The 20,486-nt window shown below is 41.7% G+C and overlaps 1 protein-coding gene across 1 annotated transcript; it reads right to left on the reverse strand.

Moving 5' to 3' along the window:
- Positions 1–452: 452 nt before the first annotated feature.
- On the reverse strand, positions 453–20,236 carry pou1f1 (POU class 1 homeobox 1). Its single transcript, XM_080203228.1, has 6 exons — positions 20,158–20,236; positions 17,657–17,815; positions 11,736–11,981; positions 7,314–7,478; positions 2,882–2,942; positions 453–666 (listed from the first exon to the last, which is right to left on the reverse strand). Exons 1-6 carry the CDS (start codon positions 20,222–20,224, stop codon positions 453–455), a joined length of 912 nt encoding a protein of 303 aa, XP_080059354.1. The 5' UTR covers positions 20,225–20,236.
- Positions 20,237–20,486: the final 250 nt, after the last annotated feature.

A 20,486-nucleotide genomic window follows, 5' to 3' on the forward strand; every position in this document is an offset into this window, starting at 1 on the left:
TAGGACTAGGGGGCACAGCCTCAAGATAAAGGGGAGGCGGTTTAGAACGGAGTTGAGGAAGAACTTCTTCACTCAAAGCGTGATGAATCTCTGGAATTCTCTGCCCGTTGAAGTGGTGGAGGCTACCTCGCTAAATATTTTTAAGACGCGGGTTGATGGGTTTTTGATAAGAGAGGGGATTAAGGGTTATGGGGAGAGGGTGGGAATGTGGAACTGAGCCACGACAGATCAGCCATGATCTTATTGAATGGTGGGGCAGGCTCAAAGGGCTAGATGGCCTACTCCTGCTCCTATTTCTTATGCTCTTATGTTCTTATGTTCTTATTCCTTTTGCGGGAAGGCAAAGATCTTTTTCACCAAAACTGCAACAATATTTGTTTAATAAATGCACTCTGATTTATAACCCAAAGTACTGGAAAATATACAGAAATTATACAGAAATATACAGAAAATTATCTACAATCGTGATGTTCTTTGAAGGGAAACTGAAATGAATTGTGGTGCAGATTTGTCTTCACTCGTTTCTCTCTTTGCCGGCGGTTACAAAACCAGACTCTTACGACTTCTTTCTCCAGGTTTAGATTATCTGCCATTTGTATAATCTCCTGTGAGGAAGGTTTGCTTTGGTGTCCAAAGTGTGTCTCCAGAGCTTCTTTAGCCAGCAGGCTAATAGTGTAAAACAAATTCAGCATTTATTCAATTTCTGTTCTTTGTGTAATTTAATAAATCAATCCAGTATCTGCCTTTAATTTCTACTTATGTGTAGCCTTTGAGGCAGAAGATAAATTTGAGCGAAAATTTTTTTCAGTGGTATACTAAATGTTTAAAAAATTATATATTTAGAGTCATAGAGGTTCACAGCATGGAAACAGGCCCTTTGGCCCAACTTGTCCATGCCGCCCTTTTTTTTAAACCCCTAAACTAATCCCAGTTGCTTGCATTTGGGCCCATATCCCTCTATACCCATCATACTCATGTAACTATCTAAATGCTTTTTAAAAGACAAAATTGTACCCGTCTCTACTACTACTTCTGGTAGCTTGTTCCAGACACTCACCACCCTCTGTGTGAAAAAAATGTCCCTCTGGACACTTAAGTATCTTCCCCTCTCACCTTAAACCTATGCCCTGTAGTTTTAGACTCCCCTACCTTAGTCAATATCTTTTCCCAATCTAGCTGATCTGTGCCCCTCTATTTTATAGACTCTCTAAGATCACCCCTCAGCCTCCTACACTCTGGAGAAAAAAGTCTCAGTCTATCCAGCCTCTCCTTACAACTCAATCCATCAAGTCCTGGTAGCATCCTAAAATCTTTTCTGCACTCTTTCTAGTTTAATAATATCCTTCCTATAATAAGGTGACCAGAACTGTACACAGTATTCCATGTGTGGCCTTACCAATGTCTTGTACAACTTCAACAAGAAATTGCAACTCCTGTATTCAATGTTCTGACTGATGAAACCAAGCATGCCAAATCCCTTCTTCACCACTGTCCAACTGTGACTCCACTTTCAAGGAGCTATGAACATGTACCCCGAGATCACTTTGCTCTGTAATTCTCCCCAATGGCCTACCGTTAACTGAGTAAGTCCTGCCCTGGTTCAATCTATCAAAATGCATCAGCTCGCATTTATCTAAATTAAACTCCATTTGCCATTTGTCAGCCCACTGGCCCAATTGATCAATATCCTGTTGCAGTTGGAGATAACTTTCTTCATTGTCCACTATGCCACCAATCTTAGTGTGATCTGCAAACTTACTAACCATGCCTCCTATATTCTCATCCAAATTATTAATATAAATGACAAATAACAGTGGACCCAGCACTGAATCCCAGGGCACACCGCTGGTCACAGGCCTCCAGTTTGAAAAACAACTCTCTACAACCACCCTCTGGCTTATGTCAAGAAGCCAATTTTGTATCCATTTAGATACCTGACCCTGGATCCCGTGAGATTTAACCTTATGCAACATTAAGGTACCATGCAGTAACTTGTCAAAGGCCTTGCTAAAGTCCATGTAGACAACATCAACTGCACTGCCCTCATCCGCCTTCTAGGTTGCCCCTTCAAAAAACTCAGTCAAATTTGTGAGACATGATTTTCCACTCACAAAGCCATTCTGACTGTCCCTAATCAGTAATCTATGTTCATAATATAGAACCACTACAGTGTAGGAGGAGGCAATTTGGCCCATCAAGTCTGCATTGTCTCACAGAAAGGGCACCTTTTCTGGGCCTTCACCCCACCCTATCCCTGTAACCCTGCACATTTACCATGGCCAATCTACCTGACCTGCACATCTTTAGATTTGGGCATCCCAGTCTCACTTGTAATATTTAAATTCTCTTATATAGAATTTAAATATTACAATCAGTTTTGGGTAAAAGGTTGACCTTGCCAGATATCTGGTACTGATAAGATCGCGAGAGATGGAAAATAGGGCGAGAACCCAATTTTTCGGCTTTCTCGCAATCTTACCTGCTCTATCCACCACTGGTGCCAGAAGGTAAGATTGCCCCCTTCGTGTTTCATTTCCAGTCAGTTTTAGATTTGCATGGAAAATTAATGTCAAACACTCAACTTCAATTAATTCTATGCAACACTGGACCCATTTTCTACTGTATACAAATTTATTTTGCCAGATGTTGGACTTCATAAGAAAATTATCTCACAAATAGCAAAAAAAATTAATTATTTTGCATAAATTTATCTGCATGTCCCATACATAAAATCTGAAAAATTATTGTTGACTTGTTACAGCAAGAGTTCCAGATAGTGCCAAGAGGTTGGTGATGCTAACAATTGTGCCATGAGACCAAGCCATTCTCGCTACATGGAGCATTTCCCTTCCATGTGTAAAGGCATTGCTGTCATACTCACCTGATTGTAGTTCGTCGCTTCCTTTTTCTATCATTTATTCCAGCTCTTTCATTATTCAAAGCTGAAAGTAAATGTGCAGTTACTCATTACAATTCACTTGCACATGTGTGAACTGGTACAATTGTTTCCAGTTCTTCAGTTAGTTTTCTCCTTCTAAAATGTTTACTTAAACAATAATTCTCCTGAATTAAAATACAAAATACTGTGCGTGTTGGAAATACGAAATAGAAATGGAAAGTAGCTGGAAAAATGGAGCAGGTCTGGCAACATCTGTGGAAAGAGGTATGAAAAGTCGGGTGTGAGGCGAGTCATGTAATTCGAGCCTGTCTCTATGCTGGATCCCTCTTTACCAAGGCCCAAAAACGGCCAACATCAGGACCAGGCCTGAAACGGGTACGATGGCCATTTAAATGCATTTGCATGCATTTAAATTAACTTAATAGGCTGCACGCCCAACCTTATTTGCACTTCCCCCTTTACCACCATGTTTGCCCATCCAGATTCGGCGCGAAACAGACATACTCTACAAAAGTCTGATTTGGGTGCTCCAGTTAGTGAGGCAGTAAGTGCCAGGCATCTGATGGCTCTCTGCTTGAGATTGGGGGGTGGGTCTAATGGCTCTCTGCTTGAGATCAGTGGGGCGGGGGTGGGGGGGGGGGCAGTGGCGGGGGGAAAGAGGATAGGGGGTCACTGTCACTCTGTCTGAGATCGGTGGGGTAAAGGGGCCCATGATTGGTCTGGGTGGTGGAAGGGGTAAGGGGATTTGGGGATCAGTAATGTTGTGGGGGTAGGGCAATATCTATGAGGGCTGGGGGAGGCATTATCTGGCCCAGGAGCAATGTGATAGCGGACCCATATTCTATCATTTTTTCTGCGCTGCACAGTTAGAGGCGCTGATCAGAACTGAAGGGTTTTGGGTGCATTAAGCCACGCCATCAGGCTTGTACAGTGTGCCTTGGATTCACTGATATTTTTGCAGGCATATGGGAGTGCCAAAGAATGGGTGTAAAACTCAGATCTGAAACACTCCCAGTTTCAAGTCTGCCCAGCACTTAGAATCAAAATGGTAAAAAAAAGGACCCATAGTTAATGTTTGGGGTCCAAAATGACTGTTCTTCAGAACTGGAGAAGAGAAGCTTCTTAAGCTCTGAAGAAGAGTCATTTTGGGTGCAAAATGTTAACGCTACTTTTTGCTCCACGTTTTAAGTTTATTTTGTTAGTGTCACCAATAGGCTTATATTAACACTGCAATGAAGTTTCTGTGTAAAATCCCCTGGTCACCATACTCAGGTGCCTATTTGGGTGCACTGAGACAGAATTTAGCACAGTCAATGCACCAGCAGAAATTTCAGACTGTAAGAGGAAACCAGAGCACCCAGAGGAAACCCATGCAGACACAGGGAGAATGTGCAGACTCTGCACATCCAGTGGCCCAAGCTAGGAATTGAACCCACATCCCTGGCGCTGTGAGGCAGCGGTGTTAACCACTGTGGCACCATCGTCAGACCTGCTGAGTTCTTCCAACACTTTGTTTTCATTAATAATTTACCTGAGTTGGTGACCTATTTTGTTACAAGGAAGCTAAATTCCAAGGGTGCATAGCCAATCTTTTTTATTACGCATTGGATTTTCTTTTTAATTACCATGAATATTTTATTCATAGATAAATCTCTGGCTAAGCCCTATTTAAACCACTGTGGTCAGTTCATGCACCATACCTTCAGAAGGATATACTGGGAGTAGAGGGCTGCATCATGAATTCAGCAGAACAGTATCACGCTGAAAGGGTTCAGTTAAAACTGGTTGCATAAACTAGGTTTGAATTTACTTGAGTAAAGAAGAATAAGAGGTGATCTAGTTGACGTGTTTAGGACAATTGAAGGATTTGATGAGGCAGATAGAGACTATTTCCTCTGGTGCGGATGTCTAGAACATGAGGGCATAGCCTTAATATTGAAGCTGGATATTCAGAAGGCAAAAACACAAAACACTTCTTCTCTCAAATGGGATATTCTTCTCAAAAATCTTTTGAAGCTAGGCCAATGGAAAACTTCAAAACTGAGATTAGACAAAGAATTCAGAGTTAAGAAGGAAGACTCAAATTGGCTGTGAACTAGTTGGATGTTGGAACAGTATATATGGGACGAATGGCTTACTTCTGATCCTATGTTAATCTTCTGACTAGAGCAGTATGGGTTTATTTGATTAGAATTCACTACCAGTTATCACAAGGTTTATTTTCAAGATTTTTGGGATATAGGATGGAAGAATTTTTGCGCAAGGACGGATACTAATAAGTAGTGGTATAGGTATAACTGGTGGTACAGAACTTGAATATTACTGAAAAAGAGACATGCTGTCAAAGCTTTTTGTTTTGCACTCATCAGGACAGATGCAAGAAAGCTAAATTCCAAAGGGAGCAACAATCTATACCGCATGAATACAGGGTGCTGATTGGTTGGAAAGTTGATTCTGGCTGAAGTGTTGCGATGGAGAATGCACAAATGGATCAGATCAAAAATAAAATAAATTTGCACACTTCATACCAAGCACATAAATTAATAATCCTATAACCAATCTGTTTAATCTCATCTTGCATGAATGCTTACTCAATCATGGATATCAACAATTCAACCCATTTCAGCTTCTTCTGTGAAAATATTTGACCAATTAGAATTGACTTGGATGTTGCTTCGGGAGTTGCCTATTGCTTCATGTCGTTAGTGTGCTTAAACTGGACCATCTCGAGGGCAACATGACAGCTCAGAGACTATCTCTGTTGCTGTGCGGACACATGGATTTGGGCCTATGTCTGTGGGAGTTTGCACGTTCTCCCCGTGGTTGCGTGGGTTTCCTCCGGGTGCTCCGGTTTCCTCCCACATCCCCCAAAGATGTGCTTTTAGGCTGATTGATTGGGTACTAAAATTGTCCCTATATTGGACTCCCTGATCCTCGCACGTTAGGCGTAGACTAAAATCATGAATAGGTCACTGAGATAGTAGGACGGCGGCGCGGGCTCGTTGGGCCGAAGGGCCTGTTTCCCGTGCTGTGTTGTTCTTTGTTCTTTGACTTGCAAACCAATCAGCAGTCTGCTCCAAATAAATACATAATTTGTACTCCTTTTGAAATTTGGCCTCCTTGCATCTGCCCTGATGAGTGCAAGACAAAAAACTTCAATGGCCTATTCCAACTTCATCTTAGGCTAAATGTTAAATATATCGCCCTGAATAAATAATGGGCATAAACCATATCTTCCTCTCCTCCAATGTGAAATAACAAATGCACCATTTATGTACATTTTTCAAATTCTTCCACACCAGTTATCAGTGTGGTTTCAATATCTAGCCTTGCAAATTTAGTTTCTGTGTCAAGATGAATTATGGAGATGAATGAGTTTGATGTAATGGTCATTACTGAAATGTCATTGCAGGGTGACAAAGTTAGGAACTAAATTTTCCAGCTCGTTGAGCTCTGGGAAAAATAGCAAACGGAAAAGGCGGGGGGCAGCTTTAATAATACACGTCAGCTTTGGTCAGCTAATTGTAGTCTTGTCTCAATCCCTACAATGCAGAAGAGGCCATTTGGCCCACTGAATCTGCACCGATTCTCTGACAGAGAATCTTATCTCTCCTTCACTATGTCTGTAATTCCACACATTTAGCGTGGCCAATCCCATCTAACCTACACATCTTGGAACACTAAAGGGCAATTTAGCATGACCAATCCACCTAACCCGCACATCTCTGGAATGCGGGAGGAAACTGCAGTGTCCGGACGAAGCCCACGTAGACATGGGGAGAACGTGCAAACTCCACACAGATAGTCACCCAATGCTGGAATTGACTTCGAGTCCCTGGAGCTGTGAGACAGCAGTGCTAACCACTGTGCTGCCCATAAAGGATGAGATAAAGGCTTCAGGGAAAAACAATCTGGTAAATGTTGCTAATTTGAGTGAAAATGTGATATTTTTCTACCTCTCCATTTTGCATTCAAGGCATTAGCTACAAGTATGAGAGTACAGGACAGGGGAATAGTGTTTAAGAGGAAGCTAGATAAATACATTAGGGAGAGACAAGATGTTAGGCTTGGATGAAGTAAGGTGGAAGGAGAGTCCTGTTGAGTGTAAAAGCATGCAAGGATGAGTTGGACCAACAGTTCTATTACTGTGTTGTAAATTCTGCGGTGTAAATGAAATCCAGTGTGAGACTAAGAATAATTATTAAATGATTTTCATATGTTGGAAATACCATTGAGCCTAAAAAGATGTTGTTTCATAATTGTTATAAAGTGAAAAGATTTTCTGAAATCTGTTCATGGAAATTTTTGGTAGGTTTTATGGAAGATTTCTATTTCTAATACCTATATATTGAATATTCCTGTTTGTCAGTGTTGGATGGAACACAAGTGATGGTAAGATTTGACAAATACATACCTCCTGCTTGTTCTGCTTCATCTAACCATTTGGAAAGAATTGACTTAAGCTTGCAGGCATTTTTAAAACTGAGCTGTAAATTTTCAAAACGGCAGATAGTTGTTTGACTAAATTCTGAGCCATGCACTGCAGCAAGAGCCTCTCCCACGTTTGTTTGGGTATAACCTGTAATGAGCGAGAGAAAAGATTCAATGTTTGAAGGAATTTTTTAATATGAAAGGAAAATAAATCTTGGTACTCTCCTTGGAACTGTGATGTTTGGTGAATGTTGCAAAAGCAGGAACTGTTAATTTCTAATTAAGTCAAGATATCCATTTTGGTAATCAAATGAGGTGGTTGTCTTATTATGTAGATAAGGATATTATAGGTTTTGTATAAATTGTCACCTCATTCATTTATAAATATGCAGACAAATATAACAATCAGAAATAAGTAAGTGTGTTCAACACCTGAATTGTTGAGGTCTCAGCTAAATGACTGACAAATATACTGTAAGTCACATAGAATATGAGTCTCATCTATCATTCCATATAGTTCAGACAAGGTAGTGGAGATTGGTGTCTATTGTTGAAGTTCTTACCTATGCGTGAGAAATGCAATGTTTCCTTTATTTGTTATATGAATGATTAACTACAATAAGACTAGAGGCTATGCAATCAAAAAATTGAAATACCTTTAAATATATAACATTGAATGAGCTTTTAATTACTCTGGGAATACGATGTTAGCGCTGATGAATAGAGCAGTTTTGGGTGGGCAGATTTCTGTGGCCGCAATGAAGGGGGTTCCAGGGAGGGAATGGGGAATCATGTTATAGAGGCCGAGGGGGACTCCATCATGGGAGCAGCTGTCCTTGGTGGGCACAAGAAATACTCTCAAATAAGGTTTCTCCATCTCTTGCCCACCTTTACTCCAAGCTGTCAAAGCACCAAAGCTGGCCACCTTCCTTTCAGCTTCCTCACTCCAGAATATAGAAACAAACAGGGCTGGTCCCCTTAGCAAACCTGCAGCATGCCACCCCACAATTTATTTTCAGAAATTAACATTTTGTGCATTAGCTTGAATAAAAATTCTGCATTTATAATGACATTTATTTTACATGTAAAAAGAACATAAGGGGTGGCGGTTTTAAAAGAATAAGGAGGAATCACTTCAAGCAAACGTTCGGGGATTTGTGGAATTCTTGACCCCATACTGGAGTGGATGCTGGAACACGAAACAAATTTAAGGAGGAGATAGATAGGTTTTCAATTAGCAGAGGAGTGAAAGGTTATGGAGAACGGGCAGGAAGGTGGAGATGAGGCCGAGATGACATCAGCCATGATCTTATTGAATGGCAGAGCAGTCTCAAGGGGCTGAAAACTAAAGTAAAAGTTCATTTATTCGTCACAAGTAGGCTTACATTAACACTGCAATGAAATTACTGTAAAAATCCCCTAGTTGCCACGCTCCAGTGCCTGTTTGGGTACATTGATGGAGAATTTAGCATGGCCAATGCACCTAACCAGCACATCTTTTGGACTGTGGGAGGAAACCGGAGCATCTGGAGGAAACCCAAGCAGACACAGGGAGAATGTGCAAGTCCCATTCAGGCAGTGACCCAAACCAGGAATCGAACCTGAGTCCCCAGCACTATGAGCCAGCAGTGCTGACCACTGAGCCACTGTGCTGCTTGAATTGCCTAATCCTGCTCCTCCCTCTTATGTTCTTATATTGTGATACTGATAGTAAATTCTCATTGCTGTACACTTTTCATATATGTTTTGAAAGAAATGTGCATTATAACGTATAATATGGCTCATACGAAATACTGTGTTCCTGCAACAATTACCAAATAATTTTATGTACAATCTACATTAATCATTACAGTAGAGTGGGTGAGATTAAATTATATTCTTTGATATTATTTACTGGTTTGCAGTTTTGGAGTAGTCATGTAGTTGGACAAATTTGTAAAACTATTACATCAACACAATCAGGACTATAAAACGACATTCTGAAAAAGACTGTAATATAAATACATGGAAATCTATATGTATGTCAGGAATACGTGGATGTATGTCGGCAGATCTGGATTTTTTTTCTCACTGCTAAAGCCTGTTTGTTCACATATAGTTTCATGAATAATTCATTTTTTTTATTGTATCCCCAAAAGTTTCCACTTTAAGCCATGGCTGCAGGAGCAGATTGAGGCCCTTATGAGGCTATTAAGTGGCCACTTCGGGAACTCAGGCTCAAATTGGGCTGCCTGAGGTCCTACCCCCTTCCCCAACCACCTCCTGGCCCACACCCATGTAATATAGGGGACTGTTTGGGGGCTGATGGGAAGACAGTGAGCTGGACACCGATGTTACTTTACCTGCCACCATACCCCCACTCCACTCAATGTGTTGTGTTGAGTCAAATCCAAATGCAGAATTCTTAGATTCACACAATGTTATGCCTTCCCTGCAACACTCCCATGCTCTTATTTGTTTCACGCGTAAAAAATTAAGAGGTAATGTTGCTGTAGCATTTATTTAGATACTAAATTAATTTGTTGCCTGTTGGTAATTTCCCCAAATTACATGTGCCCAGCAGCCTTGCTTTGGCGGTGCTTCATCCTATAAGGTTTGAAATGGTGGGATACGCCAGTGCAAACACAAGGATGTGTGAAATTATTCTGGATTCCAATGTAACTTGTTTTACAATTTTTATTACAATTTGGCTAAGATCAAACGTCAGATCAAGCCTAAGATGGGGTGCAATGCCTCATCTTGTCAGTTTGCATCTTGTTTGTCTCTCCCGAAGGGACCTTGAATTGGATTCAGTTAGATTTTGAATTTGGTTTTTGGAGCAAGGATTGCATTTGTCCGGTCCATTACGAACATAAGAACATAAGAAATAGGAGCAGGAGTAGGCCATCTAGCCCTTTGAGCCTGCCTCGCCATTCAATAAGATCATGGCTGATCTGTCGTGGCTCAGTTCCACTTTCCCGCCCTCTCCCCATAACCCTTAATCCCCTTGCCTATCAAAAACCTATCTACCCGCGTCTTCAATATATTTAGCGAGGCAGCCTCCACCACTTCAACAAGCAGAGAATTCCAGAGATTCGCCACCCTTTGAGTGAAGAAGTTCCTCCTCAACTCTGTTCTAAACCGCCCCCCACTTTATCTTGGGGCTGTGCCCCCTAGTCCTACTGTCCTTTCTGAGCGGGAAGAGCCTCTCCACCTCTATCCTATCCATCCTATTCATCATCTTATATGTCTCAGTGAGATCTCCCCTCATTCTTCTAAACTCTAACGAGTTCAAGCCTAGTTTATTCAGCCTCTCCTCATAGTTGAACCCCCTCAACTCCAGTATCAGCCTAGTAAACCTCCTCTGCACTCCCTCCAAGGCCAAAATATCCTTGCGTAAGTGCGGTGACCAAAACTGCACACAGTACTCCAGCTGCGGTTTCACCAGTGCCCTGTACAGCTGCAGCAAGACCTCCCTACTTTTATATTCAATCCCCCTTGCTATGAAGGCCAGCATCCCATTTGCCTTCCTGACCACCTGCTGCACCCGCAGGCTGGGTTTTTGCGACTCATGCACAAGGACCCCAAGGTCCCTCTGCACCATTGCATGCTGCAGTTTTTCGCCATGTAAGTAGTAGTCCTTCCTACCATTATTCCTACCAAAGTGGACAACTTCACACTTGCCAACATTAAATTCCATTTGCCAGTTCCTGGCCCATTCGCACAGCCTATCTAGATCCTTCTGCAGACTTTCCACACCCTCCGCACAATTTGCTGTTCCACCAATCTTGGTGTCATCAGCAAATTTCGACACCCTGCACTCGGTTCCCTCTTCCAGATCATCTATATAAATGGTAAATAGCTGAGGCCTCAGCACCGACCCCTGGGGCACTCCACTAGTCACCATCCGCCAATCCAAATAGCACCCATTAACCCCCACTCTCTGCCTCCTATTTGACAGCCAATCCCCTATCCAAGCTAACACCCTACCCCCAACTCCATGCCCCCTAACCTTCTGTAATAACATCTTGTGCGGCACCTTATCAAACGCCTTCTGAAAATCAAGAAACACCACATCCACCGGCTCTCCTCTATCCACTGCCCTAGACACATCCTCATAGAACTCCAATAAATTCTGAGCATTGGCTTTGTAACTTTAAAGGATGGAGTAATTTTTTTAAAACTGGTTTTACAATTCAGTTATGTTTCTTACCATATATTCCCCAATACTGTTCTCCCCTAGTAAGCCCACAAAACACAAATTTCCATAGAGGATTTGATCATAACTAACCCAGAATTATACCCAACATATTTCTGGTGCTTTCTGGAATATAATTCAAATCCTTCATATTCCCATTGTTATTAAGTATGCCACAGATGTTTAGCAATGTGTCACAGAATGAAAGAAAATATCTCCATCATTTACCTAACTTTATTCTTCTTACTTTAAATTGATTTGCAAACATTTCCAGCTCTTTGATTTCTGGAGAATCCATACCAACAGGCTCCTCGAGAGGTTTATTCTTTTTTCGGAACTCCTGTTTGAAGTCGATGACAATGGATTCTTCGCTTAGGACGGACTGATGAATCGGGGCAAATCCATGTCCCAGGGTACATGAGGAGGTGCTCAGTGTGTGATCAGGCAGTTTGTACAGGCATGGGGCAAGTCCATCTGTGCATAGAGAGGGCAAGACTGTTAAATGCATATGGTTTCGTACAATCATAGAATCCCTACAGTGCAGAAGGCGGCCTTTGGCCCATTGAGTTTGCACTGACAACAATCTCACCCAGGCCCTATCCCTGTCACCTCACATCTTTATGTTGCCAATCCCTCTAACCTATGCATCCCGGGACACTAAGGGGCAATTTAGCATGGCCATGCAGCCTAACCCGCACATCTTTGGAGCGTGGGAGGAAACCGGAACACCCAGAGGAAACCCACACAGGCACAGGAAGAATGTGTAAATTCTGCACAGACACTGACCCAAGCTGGGAATCGAACCCTGGCGTTGTGAGGCAGTAGTGCTAACCCCTATGCTACCGTGCCGTCTGTGGTTAATAGAAATAAGATAATGCATGCGCAGATAATGCATGCGCAGTTTTGGGCGCCGCACCTGCGCAAGGATATTTTGGCCCTGGAGGGAGTGCAGAAGAGGTTTACTAGGCTGATACCGGAGTTAAGGGGATTGAGCTATGAGGAGAGGCTGAATAAACTAGGCTTGTACTCGTTAGAGTTTAGAAGAATGAGGGGAGATCTCATTGAGACGTATAAGATAATGAATGGGATGGATAGGATAGAGGTGGAGAGACTCTTCCCGCTCAAAAAAGACAGTAGGACTAGGAGGCACAGCCTCAAGATAAAGGGGAGGCGGTTTAGAACGGAGTTGAGGAGGAACTTCTTCACTCAAAGGGTGGTGAATCTCTGGAATTCTCTGCCCGTTGAAGTGGTGGAGGCTGCCTCGCTAAATATTTTTAAGAAGCGGTTGATGGGTTCTTGATAAGAGAGGGGATTAAGGGTTATGGGGAGAGGGCGGGAAAGTGGAACTGAGCCACGACAGATCAGCCATGATCTTATTGAATGGCGGGGCAGGCTCGAAGGGCTAGATGGCCTACTCCTGCTCCTATTTCTTATGTTCTTATGTTCTTATGACCTGTAAATGTATATGATTCACACAGATAGTGCTGTGATTCGGGGCATACACATGGTCACTTTATTTATAAATAGCTGTATGTTTTCTATGGAGAATAGGTTTTAGGCTCTCTGAAGATGTTTGGACAATTTGAAGCTTTATTCATTTGGATGGGAATGTTGGAATTCGAGTAAAAATATTTGTTTAAATTTCATCTCATTTCCAAATTTTGTGGAACATCAGATACTCGGTGGAAGGAAACTGCAGTTACATTTTTTTCATTCATGGGACGTGTGCATTGCTGGTTGGCCAGCATTTATTATCCATCCCTAGTTGTCTGAGGGGCAGTTGAGAGTCAGCCACATGGCTGTGGCTCTGGAGCCACATTTAGGCCAGATGATTTCCTTCCCCAAAGGTTTTTCCAACAATCATTCAGTTGTCATCAGTCGATTCTTAATTCCAGATATTTGTTATTGAATTCAAATTCCGCTATTTGCAATGACGGGATTCGATCCCAGGTTCCCAGAACATTCATAGAATCACAGAATCCCTACAGTGCAGAAGGAGGTCATTCGACCCATCGAACCCGCACCGATCACAATCCCACTCAGGCCCTATTCCCGTAATCCCACACATTTAACCTGCTAATCCCCCTGACACTAGAATCAATTTGGCTTGGTCAACCAATCTAACCTACACATTTTTGGAGTGTGGGAGGAAACTGGACCACCTGGATGAAACCATGCAGACACAGGAGAAAATGCAAAGTTCACACAGAGAGTGACCCAAGGTCGGCATTGAACTTGGGACCCTGGTGCTGTGAGGCAGCAGTGCTAACCACTGTGATACCATGCTGCCCAATAGCTGAGTTTCTGGATTAATAATCTAGTGATAATACCACTAAGCCATTGCCTTTCCTGAATGTGGAAGTGTGGCCTGGGATCTATTCACAAAGCAAAGAATATTCAATGCTTTAATGTTTTAATAAGATAACTTAACATGTTTATTCAAATGAGAATATAAACATTAAGAATTTTTTTTAACAGAAGATCACTATATAGTGTTATCCTGGTCTATTTGTTTAATTAGCTTCCATTCTCTGCCATGTATAGACAAGGAGAAGTAATTATTAGTGCCTTCTGACATTGTATTTGTAGCAAGATGGGTCAAAATGCTGGAAGACCCTCCCTAAAGCAGTATGGGTATACCTACACCTAACACAACACAGCAACTCCAGAAGTGCTGGTGTGCCTCACCACAATCTTCTCATGGGCAAGTAGGGGGATGGGCACTGAAAGCCAACTCTGTCAGTGATGCTCACATCCCATAAATGAAAAGAAAGTCAGTGATGTGAGTTTTACTGAATTCAACACAGTAATCCTAGTTATTAGTATCTGTGACTGGATGGTGTTGAATGGATCACCAGACTCCTTTCGAGTGCTCCTTAGTCTTCAGCCATTTTAATTTGCCCCATGAGATATCAAGGGCTGAGCCCACTGGCGATGGCAGATGTTATAGACTTCAGCAACATCCCAGATATAATGCTGAAGACCTGTACTCCAGAATTATCTGCACCCCCAGCCAAGCTGTTCCAGTATAGCTACTACATTGGTACAGGCACAACAATATGGAACATTGCCTGGATACCTTCTATCCATAAAACTCAAACTAATTCAATCTGACCAATTACTGCCCATCAGCCCACTCTCAATCATCAGTAAACTGACAGAATGTGTTGTCATCAATGCTGTCAATTGACATTCACCCACCAACAACTTCACTTATGTTCAGTTTGGGTTTTGACAGGACTGCTCAGCATCAGAACTCATTGCAGCCTTGGCCTCAACATGGACCAAAGAGCTGAATTCTAGAGGTGAGTTGAGGAGTGTCTTCCCTTGATGTGAAATAGCATCTGATTTGAGTCAGGCATCAAACAGCACCAGTGAAATTGAAGGCAATGGGAACCTGGGGGCAACTTTTCACTGGCTGGAATCATATCTAGCGCAATGGTGGGTGATAATGATTGTTGGAGTCAATCATCCCAGCTCCTCAGGGTATGAACCCCTGCACAGCCATTTTCAGCTGCTTTTTTAATGACTTTACCTCAACATCAGGCCAGACCAGGATGTTCATTAAGGATTGTACAGTGCATGGTTCATTTGCAACTCATCTGTTGCTGAAGCAGCCCTTGGCCGCATGCAGCAAGACTTGGACAAGATTCAGTAATGGCATTACCATTGTTGAATTTCCCACCATCAATATTCTGGTGACCGCTGAACATGAATTTAACTGCATCAATTACACAAATATTATGGCTACAGGTTAGAGGTTGGGGATTAGCTCACAAAGTGATTCCTCAATGCTTTAGCAACATATGCAAGGGACAAGTCTGGAGTGTAATAGAATACTCTCCACTTGCCTGGATGAGTGCAACTCCAACAACACTTGAGAAGTTTAACACCCTCCAAGGAAAAGTGCTTTATCAGCACTCCATCCACAAATCTAAACAACCAGTCCCTCCACTAATCTTGCACTGAGGCTGTAGTGTGCAACATCTACAAGATGCACTGCAGCAGCTCACTAAGCCTTATTTGACAGCACCTTCCAAACCCATTACTTCTACCATCTAGAAGAACAAGGGCAGCAAGTGTTGGAAGCGCAATCAACTACAAATTCCCTCTGAGTCATACATCCTCTTGAAAATATTTTGCCATTCTTTCATTGTCCCTGGGTCAAACAGCCCACCTAATCACACTTCATACATTATACAGATGGCAGTGGCTCTCCATCTTCCCAAAGTCAATTATGGGTGGGTAACAGATAACTGGCCTTGCCAGCAAAATCTATATTCCTTGAATAAATGAATAAATCATCAATAATGTCAATGAAATATCTGTTAACAGTATTAGTGTGTGTGAAATATATAAACTTTGATGTTCCCGCATAACATATATTAAAGTAAAATACAATATCACTCTTTTCAAAACTGGGCTACACGAATAGTTCTTACGTTTAAATCAAATTACTGAAGATATTGTCCACACAACTGATCTGCAGCAAGTAAATGTTCCACTTCCTTAATATTGATGCACTGAGGTGCCATATAATTTGTAACATCATTGCATACAACTCTGAATCTAGCTGAGGACAGCCAGCTGGTAAGATAACCGGATTGAATTATAGAATGTCACTGAGAAATAGCCATCTAAACTTGATCTCCAGCTATAAAGGGAACAAGAGGTTTAGGGTGATGTGAGGAAAAACCTTTTTATTCAGAGGGTAGTGATGGCACATGATTGGGTTGGAGATGGGTGGATATAGGAGATTGTTTTAAATGAGGGTCATTAGCATTGGGGCATCCCTTGTGAGGTAAATAGATATGGTACAATAATAATGTTTTTTTTTCTCTTTTTCATTCACAGGTTTTAAGTCGGTCCGCCTTGTGTCCAACGAGGGGCATACACGTGATGGGTTGTACTTGGGCTGCTCTTGGTTGTTCGAGATTGGCCTAGTGCTTCATGTCGTTAGTGTGTGCCTAAACTGGTCCAGATACTGGGCAAGACGACAGCTCAGTGACTATCGCTGATTGCTGTGCAGACACATGGATTTGGGCCGGTGTCTGTGGGAGTTTGCGCATTCTCCCCATGCTTGCGCGGGTTTTCTCCAGGTGCTCCGGTTTCCTCCCACACCCCAAAGATGTGCTGTTAGGCTGATTGGCAGGAATAAATTATCCCTAAATTAGTTTCCCTCAATCTGGATGGCCATAAAACATTAGACAAGGGTCATGGGTGGAGGGGGGGACTGGTGGTGTTGGGATGGCGGCGCGGGCTCGTTGGGCCGAAGGGCCCGTTTCCCGGGCTGATTTTGTTCTTTGTTCTTTGTCTGGAATGCTCAGCTTGGGAGACTGGTAGAGGAGGGTTGCCTCATATCCTTTAAAAAGTACCTGGATGAGCACTTGGCACGTCATAAAATTCCAGGCTATGGGCCAAGTGCGGGCAGATGGGATTAGATGGGAGTTCAGGTGTTTCTAATGCAGACTCGATGGGCTAAAGGGCCTCTCCTGCTCTGTATGATTCTATAATTGCAGAAGTGGTTCTCTCACCTTGTCTGACCATTGTACTTTTCAGGTTATGATTTCAAGAGGCTGCAGTGTGGGTTCCCTGCATTTGTGGAAGTGGTTCCCCACTCTTCCTCAACACTACTCCCAGTACCTTGCTGCATTGCCTGAGCACTCTGACATCAGGCCATTCAAAGTGAAGAAGGACCAAGTAAGTACATTTGGGCAACTTGGGACTGGTGGGTACTCAAATTCATCATGTACCAATGAAACAAACCTTCATGCTGATTCAACCTAAACAAATTGGGCCAATTGTGCTATGATTAAGAAGGGTTATCACTTGTGACATGATATTTTATAGTGAGGCAAAAATATGGGTCAAACACAGAGCTGTAACTTATTACTTTGAAAGTCAGCAATGCTTCCTGAAAATGTTATAGAGTATCCCCACAGCGTCTAACTGTACATATTATATAAATGCACTATGGAGGGTGTTTCCATGGAGAATGATGCTCTTACTTTTCCTACCATTTCTTCACCAGTGTCATGGACAATTCATCAGCTCCTGCCTAATCTTGTCTTTCACATATTATTCAGAAATTGAAACACAGAAGGAATTGTGATCGTAACAAATACTAGGCGAAAGTGTGCTTGCCTCACCTGCCATCACCCCGTAAGCGGATTGTTGGCTCCCATAATGGCAAGATGGCATTGAGTAGTGGAGTCGTGTGGGGGTGTTGGCAAGAGCCCCTGAAGACAGGTGCATAAAGGAACATTTGGGTGTCGACAATGGTTGGATCGAAGGTAAAACTGATGGGACTAGTAAGAGAAATTACATAAAATAGGTCACACTTGATTAGTTGATGCATTAATACTTACAAATAAACATATGACAATAAATTGCTAACCACTGTCATTGCGCATAATCTTTTCATATAATCTCAGTTCCATTATTCAATTTTGTTTCTGCATTAAAAGAATAGAAATGGCAATCTGATATGAGCACATTACCTTTTGTACAGTAACTTGGTAGTAATTCTTAATCCTATATGTGAAGATTCTGTTAAACTGTTATTACAAAATGGGAGAATCTATGAAGGAACAGTGAGTAAAACTTTACCAAGAATGAAAGTGTTACATCTATATAATTACAGATGAATAATTGTGACTAAAGCAGCAAAAGAATAATTGCAAGTGGTTTTGTATTTGTGATAACATTCCCCTGGGGAAAAATAAATTAAAATTAAGAACATACTGTGGCATTTTACAATTTATCTATTAAAATTTATCTATTTTAACTTCATAAAGTGAAAAATATTCTAAGCTGCAGAACTCAGTTTAAAAAAGATGAATAACAATTTAGGGAAAATACTTTTTGTAAGAATTTGTAAAAATTGTCACATTAAAGTTGCGTAAAAAGGAAAATGTCTAAATGGTGGAAATGTTATATATTAGAATTTTGGAATGTTTACTTTTTAACTAGCAGCATGATTCTTACTGACAGAAAACAGTTCTTTCTCATCCAACGTTGCTCGATCTCGATCTATTACTAGTAACAAATTAAACCACTGTAATTTGATTATATGTACTTACTGCTTTTGAAATAAACCAAACCTACCACAAATGTACAAGGTCACCAATTTTCTCAGAAGGCTAAGGAAATTCGGCATGTCCACTACGACTCTCATCAACCTCTACAGATGCACCATTAAAAGCATTCTCTTCGGTTGTATCACAGTTTGATATGGCTCCTGCTCTGTCCATGACTGTTAAAAACTACAAAGGGTCATGAATGAAGCCCAATCCATCAGTCAAATCAATCTCCACCCATTGGCTCTACCTATACTTGCTGCTGCATTGGAAAAAGCAGCCAGCATAATCAAGGACCCCACGCACTCCGAACATTTTCTCTTCCACTTTCTTCTATCAGGAAAATGCTACAAAGTCTGGGGTCACGCACCAACCGACTCAAGAACAGCTTCTTCCCTGCTGCCATCATAATTTCGAATAGATCTACCTCATACTAAGTTAATTGTTTTCTACACGGTAGCAATGATTTTAACACTACATTCTGCACCTTCGCTTTTCTTTCTCTATGAAGGGTATGCTCTGTACAGCACACAAAAAACACTTTCCACTATATATCAATACATGTGACAATAATATATCAAATCAAAAAAATCTGTAAAATTAATTGTGATTATAAATCCAACTTAACAGGTGAAGATTTTTACGTTCACTTTAGGTAACAAAGTGGTAATCAGTTAATAAAAACAGGCTTGCAGAGAGGAAATCTCCAACATGTGCAAAGAAACCACAAAAAAAGCCCTTAGTAAAGACCCTCCATTTTTCAACCATCAATTTATTCACAGATAGAAGTGGAACAGCTCTAATGATCTATTTTACAATATATTTCGCAAAGAACAACATAGCTAATGAAACAAGGACTTGGAGTTTAGTCCGAACTGTACAAAACACCTTCATGTGGAATTTAACCGGAGCTTAAATAACTTGCCCCATATTTAATAAGCTTGATGTTTTCTGCCATGTATTCAGTCTACATATATCTGAAGAAAGTGCTTGCTGTTGTCACTCCTTGACCTTGTCCATACGTGCCTCATTGGCCTGCTGTATAACTGAGACTATCTTTATGTACCCTTCCTCTGCCTTTCATTTCACTCCCTTCATTGATGACTGTGCCTTTAGAAGCTAAGCCTCACCACCACACCATCCCTCCCCCCGCCACCTCCTTAAAACGCATTTTTTGCCTAAACCTTGGGCTGCCTTCTTTTCTTCGGCTTAGTGCCTCTGTTGCCCTGTCAAGTGCGGTGGGGCGTTTGCAAGTTTAAGACGCTACCTGAATGCAGGTTGTGCTATTTTGATAAATCTTGCTCAGGTCGGAGCTCTCATTCCTGCGATTTGGAAAATCTGAGGACCGCTTTCACACACACGCACACACACACACATGCCTATATATTTGGGAACAGTGCAGATCTTTAGACCCGGGTCAGTCTTGTGAGGCCGTCCTCACTCTGGGACAGTGTCAATATATTTGAATGTGTGTTCTCTTTGTAGCTGAGATTATTTTCTTTTAAATGTAACAGAAACAGTAACTGCCTGTAATAAAGAAGAACACTGATTACTGATGGTTGTCCGGTTACCTGTTGATACCACACTGGTTCCCTGGTTGGAGACTGAAAGACATTCGGCAACGTTTGGATGGTGCATTATTAGAAGCAGAGAAGAGATCTCTCAATTAAAAAGCTGTAAAATAATCAACATTTTAAAATGCTTATTATTCATTTATTTAAAATACTAAGTTAGTTTAAAACAAAGCATGTAGCCGAGCTTTCACTTTTTACCTTTCCCCACACTTGTTGAGACCAGACAGATGATTAGCCTGGTGGCCAGCAGAACATCTACAGAAACAGGTACAAGGGCAGGAGGCGACTGTGTTGCACACGCATGTCGCGTGTCGGTATTTATAAGG

This window comes from Carcharhinus amblyrhynchos, chromosome 15 (genome assembly GCF_965287045.1).
Source record: "Carcharhinus amblyrhynchos chromosome 15, sCarAmb.v2.hapA, whole genome shotgun sequence".
In the NCBI taxonomy this organism is placed as follows: Eukaryota; Metazoa; Chordata; class Chondrichthyes; order Carcharhiniformes; family Carcharhinidae; genus Carcharhinus; species Carcharhinus amblyrhynchos.

Bases quoted from the DNA above. Each gene is read 5' to 3' on its own strand.
- pou1f1 (XM_080203228.1), bottom strand. From the start codon at position 20,224: ATGCACCATCCAAACGTTGCCGAATGTCTTTCAGTCTCCAACCAGGGA. The intron at 11,982-17,656 runs GTGAGGCAAGCA...CTCTATGCACAG, and splicing joins CGCTTACGGGGTGATGGCAG to ATGGACTTGCCCCATGCCTG. The intron at 7,479-11,735 runs GTAAATGATGGA...CGCTCATTACAG, and splicing joins AGTAAGAAGAATAAAGTTAG to GTTATACCCAAACAAACGTG.